Raw genomic sequence first — 23,134 nt, forward strand, 5'->3', positions numbered from 1 at the left:
CTTTGCGCAGAAGGTGTCTTGAAGTTGGAATCAACAGCGCTCTACGTTAGGGAAGAAGGTAATCTCTCTTGGAAATGACCGTCAAGCCTCAAATATGTATACATGCACATTCATGAACAAACAAGATTATTTTGGAATCTTTTTCTGTTGATATTGGAGTGTTGACATAAATATGAGACACTTTCTTAAGTACATGAACTAGGAGGAAATAAGGAGTACTTGTAATAAATTCTCACTACAGAGTCTGTATGTAGGAGCATTTTCTTTTCCATCATCTCATTAATGAGTTTGAGCCATTAACAGCTTAGAGTGCTGAGTAAGGATTTACATTTAATTGAAGTCCTCTGTTCTTAGCTGACAAAATGTATTTTACACACTTGATGGATGTAATTAGTGTGATGAGGCTTTAAAAGACATTGGCTTTGTTAAATTTAGAATTTGCCATGTCAGTTTATACATGAAGCCAAAGCATACGTATCAGTAGTTCTGTGGCTTTGGAAAAAATGCATTTTATTATTATTCCTGATATATAGGCATTTTTAATTTAGGATGCTGTTACAGTCCAAATACAGCATGCTTTCAGGTTTGAGAATGCAATCTATTATGTTATGATTTCAAATTATTTTGTACTGCTACAAGATATTTCTTACATGTGAGCACTTACCATTATGTGCTGTGGCTATCCTTTGGATACAAGGAATTGTGCATAATTGTTTAAGTTACTGCACTTTATTAAGCTTTCATAAAAACAAACCTCCATGAATACTGCTGGACTTAAGTACATGCAAACTAAGGGCAACTGCATACCACTCACAGTCACTTTTTCCCCTACAATGTTATTGCCTTCTGCTCCGCCTGGTAGGCAATAACTTCTCACTTTAAAATATTTCAAGGCTTGTCCTGAGAAAGGTCATATGCAAAAATTAATAAAAAAGTAAGAGAATGTTGAGACGCCATAGGTGTGTACTGTGGGCTTCCTTAAGCTCTAAAATAAACACTGGATATAAGTTCAAACTCTCAGTGAAAAGAGCTTGCTTACTGGCAGTTTTGTGCAGACTGCCTCACAAAGTTTATTGCTTCCCCTGTGGCAGTTTATTTTTGACACACTTATTTTAAAAATAGGAAGCCACTTATGCAAAGTGTTGAAGGTATAAAGATTACCATGACATGTGCTCGCATCCTACAGCTCTCTTCCCCAACAGAATGAAAGACTGGTGATCAGTGATCAAAATGCCATTTGCAACAAAGCATACGGTTGGACTTGATGATCTTAAAGGTCTTTTCCAACCTAAATGATTCTATAATTAAATAATACAGGATTCTGATTTAGAATGTTAGATTTTTTTCCTCCATATTCTCTGTGATTGTGACTTATTCACTAAGAAAAATGAAAAATTATTTTTGTGTTGTCAGTGTCACTAGGGATGAATAGAAATATGCTGTCCAGCATTATGTATGTTTGAAGTAAATCTGTTCTTTAATGAAGCACAAGTTACTGGCTAGTAATTGGAGCTTCTGAGCTCACATAATAATACTGCTAGTTTTTGCTGCAGGCACACATTTTGTATCAGTAGTGTAGCCTAGAAACTGTTGTTAAGGATAAATGAAAGTAGGGAAAACTAAACATTTAGTCCCAAAAGTACAGAGAGTGTTCATGATAGGTACAATTAGTCTTAGGAAGAGTTCCCACTGAAGGGTTTCTATCCCCATCTGTTGCGATCCTTTGTTGGTAGGTGGATAGTAAGTATATTACACTGTGAGTCACAGGTGTAACATCACATGAAATGAATTTTTGAATTGGAAATTGCCATTATATGCAATGCGTATGTATTCTGGATAGTACAGTGTGATTCAGGAGAAGCTGGCTGGTATGAAGCAATGTAGAATGAAGCCTGCCCTGTTCTGAGGATATGACTCATATTACAGATGGCTGGAAGGCTAATACTGTGATATGAAAGTGTTGTATTACAAGTAATAGTGCACTGCTAACAAAACTGATGTGCTGGAATGATTATTTGATGTTATTCTTTTTTGAAGAGGAAAAGATGATCCTTTTCTCAAACTTTGGCTAAATATTTTTGTGTAAGATTACTATGATTGTTATTAGTGAGGAATGTGGGGAATAAACTCATCTGGTTAAAAAACAGACTCCAGAATCTGTAGCTGTTTTTTAAACAGGTATTTTTCTGAGGTCAGTTAATTTTAACTGTGTGCCAGGAATTAGTGGCAGTCCCTTTCGTAATAGGTCAGAAGGCCATTTCCCAGTATATACTCTTTTTCAATACGCATCCCACCCAATGTTAATAAGATACATATGCCACCATCTGCACATCATTGAGGTACAACTGCTTCCTTTCCAGTCTTTCACTTGCAAGAAAACTTGCCAAAGTCTTTGGGAAGGTAATTTTAGACTAGCTTCATGAAGCTGGTTAGAGCATTCATAGACCTTACAAATGGTCTTGTTCAAATTTCAAATTCTGGGGGGAAGGGGAGAGAAGATAATATTCTGTCACAAAGGTCAAGTGCTCAATGATTGCAAGAAGTGGGTGGGATCTGGGTGTTTAAATTCCCATTTGCAGCTTTGAAAATCTTACCTATAGTCTGTTTTAAAATAAACAGGATAATCTATAGGAAACTGAAAAATTAGTAACAAAACACTAATTAAGATGAAGTCTAAAGTGTTTTTCTGTTTGAGTCCAGTTTGCATTTTGTAAACTGTATTCCCTTTTTTATACTGTTATCATCTGCGGCTTTTGCACAACTTACCCCAAGCCAAATAAATGCTTCTACGTAATGTGTGTTAAAAAGAAAAAGAAAAGCAAACAAGAAACTGTGTATGCTAGAGTATACATTATGAAGTCTGTATGGAATAAGGAATCTGTTTATGACAGTTGTATTTTCAGTGGCTCAGAGATTGTATGACTAATGTATTATTATTGCTTATTATCTACACTCCAGCAAAACACATGTTCAGTCTTCATGTTTCCTTCATCTATAGCTACTTTTAATCTTGAGGGCAATGAAGGGAAGAATTACAAAGGCAATTAGGATGCCCAGCTTCCATTGGAGATCTTGTTTTGTACCTTTGAACATTTTGTGCATGTTTTCTCCCCTGAGTTACAGCTGAACCAGGAAGGGGATGGTAATCTCATTACATTATTTTGAAGTTGATTTGTGGAGTTTGTAGCCGTTAAGGAAGTGGAAAATACAAGTGCCTGATTTAAAATCAGAACCATGAGTTCTACAGCACCAATTATTACAGACACTAGTTAAATAACTGGCATTCAAACATTCAGTAAGTTGTTCCTGACGATAAAGGGGACATGTAAGACTCAACAGCAAACCCCATGATTTGACATGAAGCGCAAAATAAACGCCAGGAGAATGTACACAGCTAGAGTAATGTAGATGTTACCAGTTAGCAGTACCATATCATTCCTGCAGATGTTGAAAATAATCATACAAGAAACAACAAAATAGTAAGATGAAATATATTTTGATTATTCCCATATCAGCTCAGTCCCACAGCTTCATAAAAAGGTGTCTTACATTATAAGGTATTTTCTCCCTCTCATTAAGTTAGGTGTGAAAAAAAAGTTAGAGAAGTTTTTTGTTTGATGTTTAAAGATGCTGAGAACCAGACAGTAGCAATTTTTAAAAAATAGATGCTTAAAATACTGTCAAGAAGTGCACAAACATCTATTTAACATTCCAGTTTTGCTTTAGAATGTGATGTTATCTCTTTTAAAACCAGTTGTTTAACTTCTGGAAAAGCTGAGTGATCTTCCCTAACTTTTTACTAGCACTGTAAGTCATATGCAGTCCTTTTCCTGAGTCTTTTCTGTTTTCCATCTCTCCGTATAACTATGTCCCTGAACAGAAGTGCCCATAAAAATGCAAAGTTTCCATATAGTTAGTACATCATACTATGGGATATAGTGCAGGTACAATACGTGACAAGTATAGGATTTCAAGTGAGAATAACTAATAAAGACTTGAGTTCATGATGGCAACTTCTGCAGGCTGCTGCCAGTATCAACATGTTTAGGTTTATTTCTTTCAGCATTAAGCAGTTAGGTTCCTGGGAGACCTAGCTAGTTAAGTGTGTTTTTTAGTTTGAAGAAGAAAAGGATTTGCACACAGAACTGCACAGATGATTTTCTCAATGGTGTAGCGAAGCAATAAACCTTGTAATGCATTTATGTCCTTGTTTGGAGTGTAAGTAGATGAGTAATTAGGATGTTTTATTTTCGTATGTCCTTATGATGTGTTAATAGAGTCTGGCTGTGCTGCCACAAAACACTTTGAGAATTTGCAAGGTTGAACTGTAATTATGAAGTCCTACATAATCTCAATGCTACTGCTGGTGTTGAAGTAATAGAAATCTAACGTTCAGTCAAGTGTGTAAGCTGTGACACATAGTCAATGTATTAGTCGCACAGGAACATAGGAAGGGAATGGTTTTAGTGGTTAAGAAAACATGTTTGAGGGCTTTTTGGGGAACTCTTTCAAACTACATCTCCAGTCATTCAGTTTCTTTTTGGCAAGCGAAAGAGTTTGTGAGAAACAGTAAGAAACGATAAGTACAGAATGAAATATTTTGTTTTGTTAAAGAGTTTGGTTGATTTCAGTAATGAAGAATCTTAAACTTGTGATTTTTCACATGAATATAAAATATTTCCTGTAATAGCTTTAGTTAAAGCTGTTTAGAAAGAAAAAGTTAATAAATAGGGATTAACTTTTATCCCTTTTCAGTAAACAATGCTCATTCTTACATTAGAATGCTAATGCTATGGTCATGATAGTCTAACAATACGAGCAAGACAAGAATTGTAGGGAGGTGTGATTTCTGTGATGGGTTGGTCAAATAAAAGATATTGCCTACTACTTGCAAATCTTTTTTCATTATTGCTTTTTGATGTTTGTGCTTGTTCTAAATGAGATTTGCAGTTTCTCTGGTAGGTAAAATGTTGGCTATCAACTCACAGCTAGCCCTTCCAGAGTGTCTTGAATAAACTCCTTTTTATGACTTTACAACCTCCTTGGTGACCTGTTCATAGCTGTTGAACACAGTCACTTTTTACTACATTTGCACACTACTGTGTTCCATTCATTGTTATGCCAAGGAATAGTTTGGCTATAACCCTGAGGATCACATCAAAATCCTATACTGTACCACTGTGATAACACCCGTTCTAGCTAGGAATGAAAATCAAGGCTACATGTCATGGACTGATAGGTGATCTCCAGACACAGCTAAGTGTATAAAAACTTAGAAATATGACTGTATTTCATTCAATGGGGAGTGAAGAGACTTCTTGTGCATCTTCTTAAGGGAAATGAAATCTGTCTGTTATCAGCAGATCTATAATCCTGATTTCATTGGCTTATGTCATTCACTGTGGTTTAAAATTACTGCCAGTACCATTGGCGTAGAGTTACTCTGAGGCCTAAAGTAGTTGCTGCAAAACATACCAGAGGTTGCTGCAAGCAACCTCTGCACAAGCGAATATGCTGCATATTTGTGGCACTGGTGAGTTTCCCATTGTTTGGCTTTATTATTGCTTCTGAATTTGATCTTTCATCACTTGCTTCCTGTCCCTTTTGTACATTGTTTTTGAGATTAAGCTGTTACTTTAACTTGTTCCCAGGCGGTGAGTGCCCTTCCTTTTGATGTCTAATAATATCTTTCTCTCATTATTGTAAAAATAAAATAAAAATTTTCTTTTCTTTTTTTTCTTTTTTTTTTAATCTTCTCCTGTTAGGAAGTTCAATGAGTTGTTTGTAGTCTGTGTTTATTTTATAGTATCTTAAGTCACTTAGTGGTGTTTTATAAGTAATACGTTCTAAATCAGCGGCCACAAATTTGTTACAGCTCCTCTCGTTGCTAACTTACTATATGCTTCTTGCCTTTACTGACAGTAGTGACTTACACACTGGATAGACCATTTCTTGTTAGCATTCGTCTACTCTTATTTTCTCCACTCATTCACCTCATTCAGGTTATGTCTCCTATAGATAGAGATGAAGTTAAAATACAGTTGATTACTTAGTATGCTGAAAGGATTTGATGCTACTATCATGTGATACAGAAGAATACAAAGTAAAAAGGCAAACACATCTGTATGTGAATTGATACAGACAATAGATACCTGTGATTAAGCTAACTACCCGCTGGATGTCACTATTGTTCCACAGAAATTCATCTAAGAGAATATTTATCTAGAGTTGAGTGGCTGACAGCAAAGACCATTAGCTTGCAGCAAACTGAAAATTTCTAATTGTGTTTGCAGGAATATTGTACATTTATGTTCATTTTGCAATTGAATTTTATATCAAGGTTCACTATTTCATAATAATAAAAAAAAGAGCATTGCCAAACCTGAAGCTGTGATGGCTGTGTAAGTGCAGATAGTGAGTAATGAAAACCTACTAGCCAGCAGAGAAGTTTGCATTCATTATACTCAAGCCTCATTATTATTCTCTTACTCTGCAATTGCTGGAGGTAATAATCTCAACATAGTGAATGAACATTACCAGTCTCCTTGAATTTGCTTAGTACATTAGTTATTTTCTTTTTCCAAAGATGTGCATTCTGTGTGGTTTATTATTCTGAAATATCATTTGAATATTCCAGGACCTAAGTCGTTTAGTTGAGAGGCCAAGTAGTCCACTGGCTAGGAGGATGTCCTAGTGTGAGGAGACTGGATTATATTCCCGGTACTCAACTGGTGTGTGGTTTCGAGCAAATTACCTCAAATCTGTCATGTTTATTTGCCATCCTCTGTCTGTCTTCTCAACATCCCTTGTAAACATTTAATGTAAGAGATTGTTGGAAGGTGTTTGTACAGTGGCTAGCTGAGGAAGTCCTGACTTCTTTTAAGATTTTTGGGGTGCTACAATAAAATGAAAGTCTTGTTTGGTGATTCTACCTAACAGTTGTCTCAACGTTGTTTAAATAAATGTAGACTGCAAAACCAATGAAAATGAAAATGGGCATGGAAGAGTACTGCAAGTCTGTGGCTTGAAAAGCCCTGGTCTTCGAGTGGTAGCTCCAGAACACCATATATGACTCAGGAAAAGGAATAGAAGTTGATTAAAAAAACCCCAAACCCATAACAAAACAAAACCCAGACACCTTCAAAATGCATTGTGGCTCTCCTAAACTTGGAATATGTAGGCAGCATCAGATCCATTAAGGGATAGCCAGGTCATTAGAGGCACTCAGTCACATCTCCCTCCTCAAGTTGGTACCTAAAGTACTTGTATGAAGGCTTAGGGGTTTGTAAGAGCCGTTATAGCTGTGGCACATCCTCTGAGGATTCCTCAGCATCACCCCAGCAAGGTTTTAACAGTTTTGTGAGAGACTGGCACCAAAATATCCAAAACCCAAGACAAAGTGGAATCAGAATTCTAGATACCTGCTGCCCAAACTGGAGAGAAGCAAAGGAGAAATTTCTTCTCTGGAATCTTTGAGGCTTTAACATTTCATTTGTATTCAGGAAAGGGGCAGACTTTCCCAGGGACTGAAAGTTGCTCAGCTAAGACTAGGTCATTTCCTACGAGATTATTAGAATTTGTGACTCTGATGGTCTAGCCACCCAAAAGAAGTAATTTCTACAGTGTTTAATTTGACAGTGGTGAGACTAAGTTTAGCTTAGTTCATATAGTCTTTGCACAGATGAAAGCATGGGTTTTGTAATGTGTTCTAACATGCTGTGAAGCTGTTTTAAAATGTTTTCTAAGCCATAGCCACCAGAGTGGGGTTTAACAACTCGGCTTGCAGGCCTCAGGCTGTGCAAGAAGGTTCCCTGGGCATCTTATTTTGTGTAATCAGACAGTGGTTTCATTATCAATGACTACAGCAGCAATTACACATTCATCTGTGTTTGGTATGTCTTTGGAAATCCATGAAAAGTGAATCTGTAGTTTTTCAGGCAATACATGAATTAGTTGATCTGAGCATGTCTGTGCTTGAATATAGACATGCTGGATTTTCATTATTTAGAGGTATTGCTTTCTGTAGGAGATTGTGGATTGGTTCTTTGAGTAATGTTATGGTTAGAACAAGGCATTAAAAAAACATAAAAGGAAGCATATAAAGTCAAACTCAGTTATATGCTACTCATTGACAACCACAGTCCATTAAGAAGTTTTAGAAAATGTATTGAATATTTTCAAATAGCAAAAATTCTAAATTAATAGTATGAAATTATTTTCAAATTGCAGTTAGCACTCCCAAAATGAAATAGCAAAATTTTCTTTTATTTTTATATATGTATGTATTTTTAATATATTTTTTCATATACACACACACACACGTGTGTGTGTGTGTATATATGAACGTATGTGTGTTTTGGGCCAAATCTTTCTTGTATAACAAGAATCATTGTTTAACAAATACTTGTTTTAATATTAGTCACAACTGCAGACATTAAAGCCTGTAGAAGTACAGAGACGGTTCATAACACGAAGTTTACAGCAAACTATAATCCTTCAGTACAGAGATAACCAAGACCTGCTGGTAGAAAACTGAATCCCATAATAGCTAAGATAATTCAATGTGTATTGCTTTTTTAATAGCAACTTTGAAGGTACAACTCAGGTTAAAAATCACAGTCTGCTCAGTGCTGCTAAAGCGTCTCAAGCACTTGCATTATTAATTGTGTGGGATCCTCCACGTACTCAGTAAAACCAAGTCTCAGTGTTGCAGGTTCAGTATAGTCTCAAGCTTCTACTCTCGGATATTTCCTCACTACAGTCCTTGAAAATGAGAATGGTTTCATTATATGAAAACAAAACAAAACAAAACCCCTTCAAGTGTATTAGTTCTTTTTAAGAGGTGCTTTCTAGCTTGTTTTCATTGTATCTAGCATATTTCAAGGTGGTTGGCTGTGATTAGATTTTTTTCCAGTAAAAATTCAGGAGAACGTTCTGCTAAGGTTTTGCTTTTTCTCATCTGCTGCAGTGAAACTGCTTTGTAGAAACATTCCCTCCCAAATGATTGAAGACAGGCAGTTTACTAATCCAAATCAAGTTAAAAAATAAAGATAATTAAGTTACTGACTTGCTTCTGTATAGGTGCTGCTGTATTATTTCAAGAATGAACCACCCCACCCCTTCCTGATAATCAGAATAGGAGATATAATTTATTTGGAAATGTGGGGGATATTATATTCTTCTGTGTCCAACAAATATACATGACTTTAGGAGAGGGAGGGCAGGGAGTAGCCAGGTTACACATCTGTATTTTGTCCAGAACCACTGATGAATGACCACACATTAAAAATGAGTATCTGTGAATTCTTGTAATGTCATTAGGGTTTTGCTAAGAGAGAAAAATAATTTGTCACTGATTTCTTTAAGGATTTTTGGATGCATTCTTCTCAGATCAGTGAGTAACCAATTTTCTCTGAAAGCTTTTTGCAGTTGTAGTATTTCTAAAATGTACAGTGTCTGGCTTTGTAAGTAATGAAGCTTTATTTAGTTATTAGAGGGACAGTGGGCAAAACACATCACAAAACCCTAAGAAGCCCAGCCCAGCAAATAAAAAGAAATAGAAGAAAATGACAGATTTAATGGGTTCCTCAGCTACATTAATGTCTTTGACAGTCTTGAAAAGAGAATTTCTAATGAGCGCTGAAACAAATGTGTGCAGGAAGTGGTCTTGCTTTTGCTGCTGCACATTTGAGTTCCTCTAATTGCATCAATAAGGAATTTCTGCTCCTCATTTAATGAATGCCTTTTGACTACTTTCTGAAAGGCAACTGGATGTAAGGGATAAACACTGGCACCTTTTGTATGAAGTCACATAAACAGGTTTCAATTAATAGTTATCAACCCTAGAAACACTGTATTATAATGCAGTACAGTAAATCACATTGTACATTTTTATTTTAAAATTTTTATTAAGCCTAGATTTCCCTCTGCTTTGCTTTTGGTGTGATACCTCGTGTCCTAAGACAGTGCTTTAACTCCCCAGTGGCTTTTTCTTATATCTTGTGCTGGGGAGAAATCAGGCATTCTTTCACAGCTGTTCCTGCACCATCTCTCTCCTCAGACAACTCAGAATTCATATGATGCTACAGTACCTGGGTCTTTAGTTTGTTCTTGGTTCAAAAAGTGAGTTTCAGAGCAAGGGCTGGGGTTAGGCTGGGGGGGGAGTGGGGGGGGAAGCTGAGTTTGAATTTTTTTTTTTTTTTTCCCCCTCCATTGTTGTCATTTTTCTCCCTAAACAGAGGCACAGTTGCTGCAGGTGCAGTGGATTACTTATGAAAGAAGTTTTCTATTTAAAAACAAGAGAGACTTTAATGAGATCAGTAGAGGGTTTGTACAATAGGTATTGTATTAAACCAGAGCTCAGGCTTCACATTGATTGCGGTATTTAAATTTCAATGAGTTGATTATGTATGAGAGTAAAATGACCAGTATTATGAATGTACAAAAAAGTGACATGGAAGAGCTGTGCCAGAAAAGTGAGAAAAACGTTCCCTTTATAGTCCCTAGAGTTCAATAAAGCACCACTATTTCCCAGCTTTTAAAAGCTCTTTTATCACAATGGTTCATACCTCACATTCCCTGGAGCCTGATTTGTTATACGTGCAGGGTCCTGTTCCATTCAGCAGCATCTCACTGGTTTCAGTGTTGGTAGGTTTGTAATCTACATAAAATTCCTGTGTGCTTGGAGTCATTTGCTTCAGTGACTGTCTTTTCTTTTTCCTGTGCCTTCGCATGAGAGAGCGCTGCTGCAGCTGCTTCATACTGGCTGGGTAACGCTTCCATGACACATAGATTACCAGCAGGATCACAAGCACAGACAAGAAAAGGGCCACGCTGCCTGCTATGATTTTATGGAAGGAGATGTGTTCTGTGTCGTGCTCAGGTTCAGAGCTCGATTCAGTGGCTCCAATAGTTGGGGGCAGAGGGGGCTTGCTGTCATGTTTAGGCCTGGTGAGTTTTGGTTTAAACGTTGGCTTTGGGAGAGCTCGTGCTAATTCAAACCTTTCCGTGGTACTTTTGCCACAGATGCTGTAGTTTTTCACTGCATCAATAACATTCACCCCTTGCAGCTCTTTGGGGCTGGCACAAATAATTGTATTTTCCCTCAGCCCTTTAAAACTTTTAAGCCAGTTTACCAGAGAGCAAATGTTTCTGCTGCATTCCCATATATTCCCGGCAAGACTGATGTCATTGAGGGATATCCAAGAATCCAAAATTTCTTGACCAATAAATGTGAGCTTGTTTGAATCCAGGTTGAGGCGCTGTAAATTGGGCACACACTGAAAAACACTAGGTCCACTGAAAGCTTCTATTTCATTGCCAGATAAATCAAGTCTTTGTAATGAGCTCCAGGTCCAGGACATAGTTTGTCCTATCACACTGATTTTATTCCACTGTAAATAAAGGTTTTGAAGGCTGACTAGCCTTGGAAAAAGTGCCAGGTTGAGCTTAGAAAATTGATTGTGCTCCAGATGAAGCTCTTTCAGTCTGATCATGCCTGCAAAGACATTCCTTGCTAAACTTCGGATGCGATTATAACCCAGGTCCAACAGTTCGAGGTTCCTACAATCTTGAAATATTCGAACAGGGATGGTTCTTAGGGAATTGGACCGCAAATGTAAACTCAGCAGTTTCCTTAAGCCCCTGAACTGTTCAGATCCCAGAGACTGCAGCTGATTGTATGACAGATCCAAATTCCGGAGGTTTGTCACAGGTCTGAAGGTATTATTAAGAAAATAGGAGATTCTGTTGGAACTCAAGATCAACTCTTTTAGTCTGCGTATTCCATTGAAAGCATTTTCGTCAATATTGCTGATGTGGTTATGGTCTAAATAGAGCCAGGTGAGTTGATTAAGACCTTTAAATTGATTGTATTTTAGTTTTTGGAGGCTGTTATATCGAAGGGACAAACCTAAACAACCAGCAGATATACTTGAGGGAATCTCCTGCAATTTCTGAGATTCACAATATACCATTTTGCCTTCACACCTACAGCCCTTAGGGCATCCTCGTTCAGCAGAAGAAAGCATTGTCAGTAATACAGTAGGGGCTATTACCAGAGCTACAGCTGATCCGCTCAGTAGCCTAATTACATTGAAACCTGGAAATAAAAACAACTTAGAAAAGTTATCCCCCCACACATCAGTCATTTCTTTCAATCATGCTAAAATCTTTTATTTCAACAATCATTTAAAAATCCCTAGCTCGACTCAACTACTTTTCACATTGTTTACTTTACTCAGATTTTTTTTAAAGAATGCCTTTATATAAAATACTGAAAAACAGTTGGGTAAAAGGTGGAATCCCTAAGCAATTTAACTGTAATAACAAATCACATCACGGTAAGTCTATGGAGTAATTAAAGCACAGGCTATGCAGTGGCTATGAACTATACATTAAAAAAATAACATGAAAAACATACCCATCCTTTGTGTTGTTCAAAGGTCGTCCTTAGGTCTTTTGTTTTTTGCTTAGTGTGCCACAAGCATGGCAGCCCCTGTCAGCTGCACTGTAGTGAGTCAGGGCTCGCTGACACCCAGGAAGAAAAATTGGACCCCTTGGGAGATGGACCGATTTTGGAACATTATTCTTTGCCAGCCATGCAGAACACTCCAAGAATAAATCAATCCCAACACAGCATTCGCAGCAAAATGTCAAATTCTTCCTAGGTAATAGGATCTTCATGGATATTACGTTTTTGCATCTTTATAGTTAGGAACCTGGCTTTTAAAATTTCTCTTTATAGGAAAGCATGTTAGATTCCTCCAAGCACCATTTAGCTATCTGAATGCACACATCTGTATTCCATAGCACAGCAGTTCCCTTACTTAGTACCCGATCCGGCTAGGAAGCTGCACGGAAGGTAGAATAAGCCCGTACAATGAACAAGCTCTGCTCACTTCTGCATACTGTCATTCTGAAAGCTCCGTCCGACTGTTGCTTTGGTTTCGGCGAATGCAGTCTTATGTAAAGCTGCCCCCAGTGGTGAAGAATATTACGGGCATGTGCAGAAATGTCTTCCTTTTATCTTGCAAATGAGTAAGCTCTGCTGGGAAAAGAGTGATTGTTCTGAGTGACTAATAGGAGCAGAATGGTCAGCTTCGATGTAAACTAGTGAGGTGTGCTGAAATAGCCGAATCCTCTTAGTCTCTTTTGCTTTGTTTGTGAAAGCTGTTTGCATCCTTGAACTCAATAGCTCAGCATGCGCTGCTGAGACTTTTATCTGAAGGGCTAACATGACACTTGTAGGACATAGATACAAATTTTTGGTCCTAAGAGGTTTTTTTTCTTACTGCATTAGACATGTGTTCACATGACCTTTTTGCAATAACTCACTATTTTTTAGTGAAGTATCAGCCCCCTCAGTGTGTCTCTTATCAAGTGTTTCAGTGGGGACACTATATTTTATAACATGAAAAATGTTTTGGAGCTGACATTTTGCCTTTTTGCTTTTTTCTCCCCTGTTAAAAGGCACAGTGCCAGGAGGTTAGGAGAGAGTATTGTGCTCATTTATTTCCCAACTTGCTGTCACATTGTTCCACAACACTCACACTTCAAACACAGGCTTCCGTAACCCTTACAATATAGGGACTAAGCAGCTTGGTGTAGTACCTTAATCAGGTGAATTGTTTTTACTGTAACTTATGATACGGGCAGGATTTTATGTGAAGGTACAATATGCAGAGTTTTTTTAGATGTGTGGCTCTGGGCAGCCCTTATGTATCACATAAAGAGCCTTTTTCTCTTTCCTTACTCTTCCCTTCTTTCCTGCATGCTGTAGAGAAAGGACACATCCTCTTATCTGGGCAGAGCAAAGGTAAGATGGCAGTCTTCCTTCACCAAGAAATATGTGATCAGAGATGATGGTGGGGAAGTGTAAAATCATGGCTCTGTCGTGCAAGAATAGGCTAGAGCCTGAAGAGAAGTGTGCTGCTCGTTAAAAGAGGAGTAGAGATTACAGTCCCTCAAATGCAACCAGACAGCTCTGAGAATGGCTTTTCCTTTTTGAAGCAAAATCCTTACCCCTTGGAATAATGTGCTTTGGCTTTTCCTTTATTATTTGCTGCTGTGAGCATAGAAGAACTTAAAATGAGGTGAAACCTGAAATTTTCCATGCATTAAAACGCGAACATTGCCTAGTACTTAGTCTGTGAATGACTTCAGGCTTAGAGTAATCCCACTAGTATTAACGCACCTATCTGTAGAGCCTAAATTAGGAGCACGGTCACCCCTGGCTAACAACTATGAACACCTTTCATGTCAGGAGTCAGAAATACATACCTGCATCAAGACACATCCTGTGAAAATTCTCCCCTTTGGGTCAGATTTTGGGGAGGGAAAGGGTTAATTCCTCCATTAATCGCTGTCACCGTCACCATCTCCCATTCTCTACTACGTCTTGTTTCTGGCTCTTAAATCTGATCTGTAGGGTTGAGGAGCCCGCGACAAACTGCAGACTGCACTGGGAACTGTGATAGTCTGGGGAGCTGTTCTGCTGACAGGAGTGTCACGTGCCAGTCCTGGTGTGCCTATTACAGGTTTTCCATCACTGCCTTGGGGGCTCTCTGTACTTGATGGAGCAGGATTGGCAGCTTTTAGAAGACAATTCAGACCTTCAGTAAGCTGATTTGCCTCTTGGAACTGCCGCTCTTCCTCTGTTGACAGTAGAGGATGCCTTGACAAGTAAGCTCTTTATTGAAATGGCTCAGTTAGGTTCCTAAACTTAGGTGGCATGAAATTAGATGTAAATCTTCACCTGGTTCAAACACAGCATGTAAAGCTTCAGATACTATACAAGTTCTTTCTCCTGAAGAGTTGGTGCTACTTGGTATACCAGCTCAGTCTGAGCCTTCTCCCCAAACTTTGCCTCTTCTCTGGTTTTTCCTCTTCTGTCTTCTCTCCCTGCTCCATCTTCGTTGTGGAGTTAACAAGTAACTTCTCTGCCACCATGAGTCAGCAGAGCTTCAGTAGCTTTTCCAGGGTTTTAATAACTGCCAATATACTGGACAAATAAGAGGGAACAGCCACTCTTTTACCATGAGTTATTTTCATTTTTCTGAAAGGGTTGAGACATCAAGGGATGAACAGAAAGAGCATCAAATCTATGTTAATGGATTGCCAAATTCAATTTTCTTTACTGAGATCCTTTTTGAATTACACAAGCAGGAAAAGTGCCAGTGTCTGATAAACAGTTTTTTAAAATTACATATCTGTATCTTCATACAGCTGAATGGGTTCTTTTCAAATTGTGGAAATAAAGCTGCTCCCAGTATCAAACATTTCATACAAAATTTCAGACCAGTCTGGCCATATTATAAACTATGAAGAATAGAGAATTAAGGTAAAGCTGCATTTTAGATAAGAAGATACCTTTTGTAAGTGATTTAATCTTTGCCTTGTATCAACTACACCTTATATATCCGTGCAACCCCATTGCATTTCCATTTAACTCATGTAACCAGGAGGAAAGAACTCAAGGCCAAACTGGTTAACTTCTCGTATGGATAAGGTAGTTTTCATTAGAACTAATACCGCAAATCCTAAGTGCCTAAAATCCAGGAGTTTGTTGAAGGCTTGGTGTGAATTTAACTTGCACTCCATGTGAGTTTGTGTGTTTTGTGTTTCATTCTGCAGGATAGTTGCTGTAGTCACAGGGCATATTAAGTTCACCTCTGCGCCATTGCTAGGCAGCCCTGCCTCCTGTCCTGAAACAGCAGTTCCCAGTCAGGAACAGGAGGTAAAAACTGCAAGTAACAGAAGACTCAATGACTTCACGCTGACTAAATATTAGTGCTGGGATACAGTGTTATTCCTTCTCTTCTGCCTATGAAGACAGCATTTTATGCAATTCTGCGAAGACAGATACTCTTAAGAGAAATATTTCCTTTATTTGTGTATTCTCGCACGTAGTCTGTGTTTTGGGATTTCACCCTTAGACATAAATAGAGATGCCACAGAACCTGGGAATCTTATTAGTTTTGAATTGTGTGCCTGCATGATCACTCCAATTTGTTTTTCTGGGCTTTTTCTGAGGGGGAAAATGACATGCATCAGAAAATACATTGATAAATGTGTTGCTAAATATGTCTTAACGTTCATACAGATGAAAAGCGATGTGTTTAGTGGAGCCTGTGATGAACACATTGTTTTCTTCATCAGCACGACACACAAACTAAATTCAAAGTTGTTTGGAAATGATGCACTATCCCAAGGTAGTGATGGCCCAGATTTTTCTCTTGGTACTAGACTTTCAATAGGTTTTCTGCCTGGAAATTGTTCTAGATAAATTTCACTACTATCGGATTTTGCAGTAATTTGCTTTAATTTAATTTCATGTTTGGTTTTGGTTTTGCTTATGTAGTTAAATTCTAGTATATTTTCTTTTTGCATTCTTTCTGGCTGTGATCTCTGTACCTAGCTGCAACTTCCCTATGGAAAGCTTAACATGAACTGCAGCCAGAATAGTAAGGGGTGAAACAAAAGATGACATTCACTGTGAAAGCTTGTTCCTCCACGGAGCTGGTTCGGAATTGAAACATTTTGCAGAGGAAAGGCGAAACAGTGAATCTTGCATTTTTCAGAGTTATGAGAAGGCACCTGTAATGACCAGGTACATCTGTTTGTGATGTACATTTGAAAAGGAGGGGTGACAGAATTATCAGGCTCCAGTAGAATGGAGATTAGGGGTGCAGAGAAGACATGTATACTTCCCAAAGCTTAAGGAACCAGCAGTTACCAGGTGCTATGGGATTCCACTTAAATCAGCAGTCAAAAGCCTTCCCCTGTTCTGTCACTTGCTTCTCATCAGCGTTCCTCAGGACATTTCATGCTTACTCTTTAAACTGCAGTTCTTCTTCTATGATGTTACAAAAAAAGAAAGAATTTTTAAAAAATTTTCCATTTCTGTTACTCCCATAAGAAATCCATTCAGAAAAGCAGTATGATCCTTTCTAGCCACAATGCATTATGTTCTTAATGCACAAACTTCAGAATTTAGACTTCTGGATACAGCATTTTTCTGTTCACAGATAGAGCTCCTGGGTCTAGGAGTGCCTTTATGTGTGTAATCGCATGTCCCTTTGGAGAACTGTAGTTAACAAGTGCTGCACTGTGTTCTTTTTGGGTTTATGAAGTGACAATGTATGTCTTTCCCTTGACTTTATTTCACTATAAAGAAACTAGACGTCAGCTGGTTTAGCAGTAGTAGCTTGTCCTAAATGATACTGTAGTGTGCTATCACTGTATCATTAAGAGTAGATAAGTCTAATAAAATGTGTTTGCAATTTTTGAGCCAGTGATTAAATGAACCTGCTGTTCCATGAGGATCAGATTAGAGCTGGGGGCATGTAAATATCGGAGCGTGGGAAGACAGAGGGAAACTCGGGATGCAGGATTTGCCAAAGGCAGACATAAGGAAAGGGAAGTGTGGGAAAGCCACGTTCAAGGAACATGCAAGCAAGGGAAATTGAGGCAACAGAAAATCCTCTGAAGAAACAGGGAAAGAGGACTGAGAGCAGGGAGGGTCTTATCCCAGCAGTTTGTCAGTACTGACCTAAAGGACCATGGTGGTAAGTGGTAGCTGGGGGAGGCGGATAAATGAAAATATCCCCTTGCCCTCCTGCTAGGAACAATTAGCTTTGCAACACCTCCCCTGGCCTCTGTGAGGGTGAAAGGATCCCATGTTATAAATTCTGTGATAAGCTGAAGGAACATCTGAAGCTGAATAGGAGCCATGCCCCCTTTCTAGGAGTCAGTAACCTCCGTAACATCTGATTGCTTGTAGAGGACATCAGGGACACATCTGTCAGTTTGTGTATACCCGGAGGATCTCCTCAGTGCCGTGGTTCACAGGGCAACACAGGCTATCGCTTTCCTCATGCACAGTTACACACTGTTGAATAATGAAGCTTTTCCAGCTGTACAGTTTTGTTTAAATCTGTGCATTGTGGATAGGTCACAGGGGCCTCTAAGCTGTCACAGGGTAGATAATGCTGCATACAAGCCTACAACCTTTGTTCATGGCATCCAATGGCTAGATTTTCTGAATCCTATCGTAACTCCTGTATTCTTAATGAGGCATTGGACACTCGACTCTTCCCCGATTGACTTTTTGTCCTATGATTTGGAACCTGTTTGAAGGCAAGCAGCCTGTGCTTCAGTCTTATCCTCTGGAGACACAACAACATGAGATGCAAAGCTATCATTTTACTTACTCTCTGAAATTGGTTGGTGCTACTTCGGTTTCAGTGGATTTAGTGTTGATTCATTCAGACTTGTCCTCCTGCATCTTGGTGAAAGGGGAATATGAGTAGAAGCAGCAAAAGGCAAATGATCATCACTGAAGGAAAAGAAATTAATTACATCTTACATATAGTGCTAGCTTCAACCTGCAGAGCATGAATGATACATGCCATAAGTGCCCTGGAGATGTGTAGGTGCAAAATGAAAGACAGTCTTAGTGGCCTCTGCTTGTGATTCTGCCTGTAGTCTCTGTGAAGATGCCAGGGAGGTTAGGTTAGAATAAACCCAGGTTTGTTGCAAATGCTTCCCACTCTTTTATGGGCCAGGATGCCATTGCTGGAAGAGTGCCTACTGTCTTATTGTCCAGGCAGCACATATGGGGTTTATGTAGCCTAAAGTATTCAGAAGCCCTTAAGTATCACTGTGAAGAAGGATTTATATGTATATAGATTTATACTCTATATACTCTATATTGGCTGGGACATCAGACTGGAGGCATTGCGTAACTGAATTCAATCAGAGTTGCAGCCTGATCCCAGCAATGTGACACCCCTGGAGCAGCTCTGTGCTGCCATGTGAAGAATCAAAGGGGATCGGGAGCAGCTGGTTTCAGAACATGTACTTGTGTGGCCCTTGAGGCTCTGTTTGGTATCACAGGCTGCTCTCGTTGGCTGAAGAGTACATGACTTGCTAATGATAGTCATGGTTGATGAGTAGCAAAAGGAAGGAGTGTAAGTCTTTGGTGTCTTGGTAAGACTGAGGAGAAAACCATGGGGCCATTCAGGATATTGGAATGTCTGGCTCTATCTGATTATCTACCTAGAACTGACGTGATAAGCAATTGAACTATGGGTTGGTGGAGCATATGCATGCACATAAATACTTTTTCTTCTTTGGAGAATGAATTGGAAAACTGGAGGCGTCCTCCGATGAAGTTTTCCTTTAAATGGATATGTTTCAATAGAAGACTTATACAAATAAATGTTTTCTGACAGAAGGACACTTTGTTGGGGGGAAAAAAAATAATCCTCACAGTGTCCAGTTCCGGCCAGAAGGAAAGGAGGGAGCTCTGAGCATGTCCCGTCTTATTGGTAAGAATAGGAATGGTAACATTTGACTAAGGACTAATGAGGTGGTGGTAGTGTCAGTAATACGGCCATTTTGACAGTGTTTTATTTTCCACCAAACCCTAGAGCTTTTCAGTCTTCAATGTTGATGTGTAGTTAAAAACCTCAGAGCTAGCCTTTCCTTCTCAGCTGTTCCCTCTACCTTCATGCCTTTGTCTATAGCTTCTCCTTCTTAACTCCTACCCTATGTATACTTCTCTGAGGAATGAATATTTGTCAGTTGCTCAGCATAGAGCATATGTGTACAATGCATGTTCACACATGTTCTTAGGAATTTCAGGTGTGTTCCCTATTATGCATTTAACTAGTTGCTCCTTGGCTCTCCAAATGAAACTGCCTTGCTATTTCACTACATGCTGAAGCTGTAAAGTGAGTTATTGTGTCAGGTCAATGTGGGAATATCTATTGGCTGCTGTGGCTCCTTGACTGCTGGAGGGAGGCAGCTGGCAAGAACTTATGTTATAGGAAAACCATGACGTCCACATCATATCAAAAGCCATTAAAAAATCTTATAACTTGCTTTCCAAACTTCAGCTTTTACCCTAATTTTCTTGGGGTCTCAGTATCTCCACTTATGAGAGAGGGATAGTGACATTTAATTATCCTGTAAGTTGATCAGCATAATAGATGACTTGCTTCACTTTTTGTCTGACACTAGTTATTTTCAAACATATGTCTTTTCCATCAGTTAAGCCATCTATTCCTTTTTGGAATTCCAACACAAGTTATTCCATATCTGTTGTCATTTTTATTACTTGCTGTGGGTATCATTTATTTTGATGCATTTTTTTTTTTCGAGCTAGAATGACCAGATAGCAAAATTCCATGTGAGGACAATGTAGTCATCAAATATAGGAAAACAGACTTCTTTTTAAAATGCAAAATTATCTTAAATCTTTGGTTAATAAGCTTGTCAACTTCTGTTCACCTTTTTTGATGTTACAAGAGTACCATTTTAAAAACTATTTAAAAATTTGCTGAATATTACGTTTAATTTTCCATATAAAAATTGTGATGGGTGGCTAACATTTTTCAGCTAGTTGAAATGAAAGATATGTGTACATAGCATTTCTTAAGATCAGACCTAGATTAGTAGATAAGACTATTCTTGTAGGTAGAGCTACTTCGTAGTCTTATTGCTCTTCAGTGTAAACAGGCATAAAGGTGTAAGCAATTAAAGAGTGCAGAATACCTTGATTCATTTGACCTGTTGAAATATTATAAAACAATTTCCAGTTTCTCCTTTCACTTGCTTATGCATGAAAAACTGTACAGAGAAAAACACATTCTAGCTTACCTCTATTAGGACTCATGCTTGGACTCAAGTGTGGTATTCTGAGATTGTGATTTCAAATCCAAAGACAGTCAGAGTGATGTGTTACTATACAGCATTAGTAACATTTTGAAGAGAAAACTAAACATGACAGTTGAGCAGATTTGCAACTGAAAGAGAAAAACATGAACAAAGTTAAGAAGCATATAATTATGTTCATTCACACTGTGACTAGCATAAAAATGATTTCTTCCAAATGGTTACAGTTGCATGCTTAGTCACTTCCTTCCCTAGCTTCAACCTAATCCTGTTTTCTGGAATTTTCCTGCAAAAAAATGTTTGTTCTCTTTTTATCAAAACTTTCAGATTTTTGTAGCTTTTAATAATTCAATCAAGTATTTTTCAATTAAGCAACCTACAGCAGTTTTTAGATATTCCAGCTTTGGTAGCTGGTGTTCCTGAGAGAGCTCAGAATCTTAATTACACTGACAGTCTTGGTTAGTTAAGCAGCCTGTACTCTGCTTCTACCTAGTCACAGAGGTCACTTGTCTGTGCCCAGTAATGAAGGACATCTTTTCAGGCCTTGTCTACCCAAGAAAACGGTCTTAAATTAAATGCGATTAAATAAAAAAATAAACATATAACCAAACCCCCACATATTTAAGTGATTTACAGAAGTGCAACTCCCATATCATAGAATCATCGAATCATTAAGGTTGGAAAAGACCTCTAAGATCGTCGAGTCCAACCGTCAACCCAACACCACCATGCCTACTAAACCATGTCCCTAAGCGCTTCATCTACACCTCTTTTAAATACTTGCAGGGATGGTGATTCAACCACTTCCCTGGGCAGCCTGTTCCAAGGCCTGATCACTCTTTCAGTAAAGAAATTTTTCCTAATGTCCAATCTAAACCTCCCCAGGCGCAACTTCAGGCCATTTCCTCTCGTCCTGTCTCTAGTTACTTGGGAGAAGAGACCAACACCCACCTCGCTACAACCTCCTTTCAGGTAGTTGTACAGCGCGATGAGGTCTCCCCTCAGCCTCCTCTTCTCCAGGCTAAACAGTCCCAGTTCCCTCAGCCGCTCCTCATAAGACTTGTGCTCCAGACCCTTCACCAGCTTCGTTGCCCTCCTCTGGACGCGCTCCAGCACCTCCATGTCCTTCTTGGAGTGAGGGGCCCAAAACTGAACACAGTATTCGAGGTGCGGCCTCACCAGTGCCCAGTACAGGGGCACGATCACCTCCCTGCCCCTGCTGGCCACACTATGTCTGATGCAGGCCAGGATGCCATTGGCCTTCTTGGCCACCTGGGCACACTGCCGGCTCATGTTCAGCCGGCTGTCAACCAGCACCCCCAGGTCCTTTTCCTCTGGGCAGCTTTCCAGCCACTCTTCCCCAAGCCTGTAGCGTTGCCTGGGGTTGTTGTGACCCAAGTGCAGGACCCGGCACTTGGCCGTGTTGAACCTCATACATTGGCCTCGGCCCATTGATCCAGCCTGTCCAGGTCCCTCTGCAGAGCCTTCCTACCCTCCAGCAGATCGACACTCCCGCCCAGCTTGGTGTCATCTGCAAACTTACTGAGGGAGCACTCGATCCCCTCATCCAGATCGTTGATAAAGATATTGAACAGGACCGGCCCCAACACTGAGCCCTGGGGAACACCGCTCGTGACCGGCCGCCAACTGGATTTAACTCCGTTGACCACAACTCTCTGGGCTCGGCCGTCCAGCCAGTTTTTTACTCAGTGAAGAGTGTACCTGTTAGGCCGTGAGCCGCCAGCTTCTCTAGGAGAATGCTGTGGGAGACAGTGTGAAAGGCTTTAGGAAGTCCAGGTAGACCACATCCACAGCCTTTCCCTCATCCATGAGGCGGGTCACCTGGTCATAGAAGGAGATCAGGTTGGTCAAGCAGGACCTGCCTTTCATAAACCCGTGCTGGCTGGGCCTGATCCCCTGGTTGTCCCGGACATGGCTTGTGAAGGCTTTCAAAACAAACCGCTCCATGATCTTTCCCGGCACCGAGGTCAGGCTGACCGGCCTGTAGTTCCCCGGATCCTCCTTCCGGCCCTTCTTGTAGACGGGCATCACATTGGCAAGCCTCCAGTCATCCGGGACCTCCCCTGTTAACCGGGACGGCTGGTAAATGATGGAGAGTTATAATCATATAATTAATTTCAAAACAAAAGTCTTGGTTACTGCAGATTTATTTTGGTTTCTGTGACAGCATACTCTGCTGTTTAACCAAGTGTCTTTTATCCAGTAGACAGGACAGCAAACAAATGACAAAACCAACTCAAAAGGATTCAAATATTATACATGGCATTTGCCTGCTCTGTCACAGTGTAAAACAATAAGTATCTGCAAAATATTAATTTCTGATTGACCAAAATGTTCACGAGTGCTGCAAGCATAGGGAGGAAGAGAGGAAGCTGACATGAAGAGAAGAATTGGAGTTTTTACCCTTTCTTTTTTTTCTTGCAACAATAGTGGG

The 23,134-nt window shown here is 39.4% G+C and overlaps 2 protein-coding genes across 3 annotated transcripts in view; one reads left to right on the forward strand and one right to left on the reverse strand.

The window, feature by feature from the left end:
- The window catches only part of LRRTM3 (leucine rich repeat transmembrane neuronal 3), a 90,719-nt gene extending 77,781 nt beyond the window's left edge, over positions 1 to 12,938 (reverse strand). Inside the window, exons 1-2 of one of the 2 annotated variants that reach the window (XM_075154248.1) lie at positions 12,422 to 12,938; positions 10,569 to 12,100 (exon numbers count right to left, since the gene is read on the reverse strand). In XM_075154248.1, the coding sequence (XP_075010349.1) occupies positions 10,569 to 12,100; positions 12,422 to 12,425 (1,536 nt within the window). In that variant the 5' untranslated portion in view covers positions 12,426 to 12,938. Of the gene's footprint in view, positions 1 to 10,568; positions 12,150 to 12,421 lie in introns of those variants that run through there. The other variant, XM_075154247.1, reaches the window with a different exon arrangement.
- CTNNA3 (catenin alpha 3) overlaps positions 1 to 23,134 on the forward strand; it is a 524,245-nt gene that overhangs the window by 225,152 nt on the left and 275,959 nt on the right. The gene's annotated exons all lie outside the window — the stretch shown is intronic.

Source organism: Calonectris borealis, chromosome 7 (genome assembly GCF_964195595.1).
Source record: "Calonectris borealis chromosome 7, bCalBor7.hap1.2, whole genome shotgun sequence".
Classification (NCBI taxonomy): domain Eukaryota; kingdom Metazoa; phylum Chordata; class Aves; order Procellariiformes; family Procellariidae; genus Calonectris; species Calonectris borealis.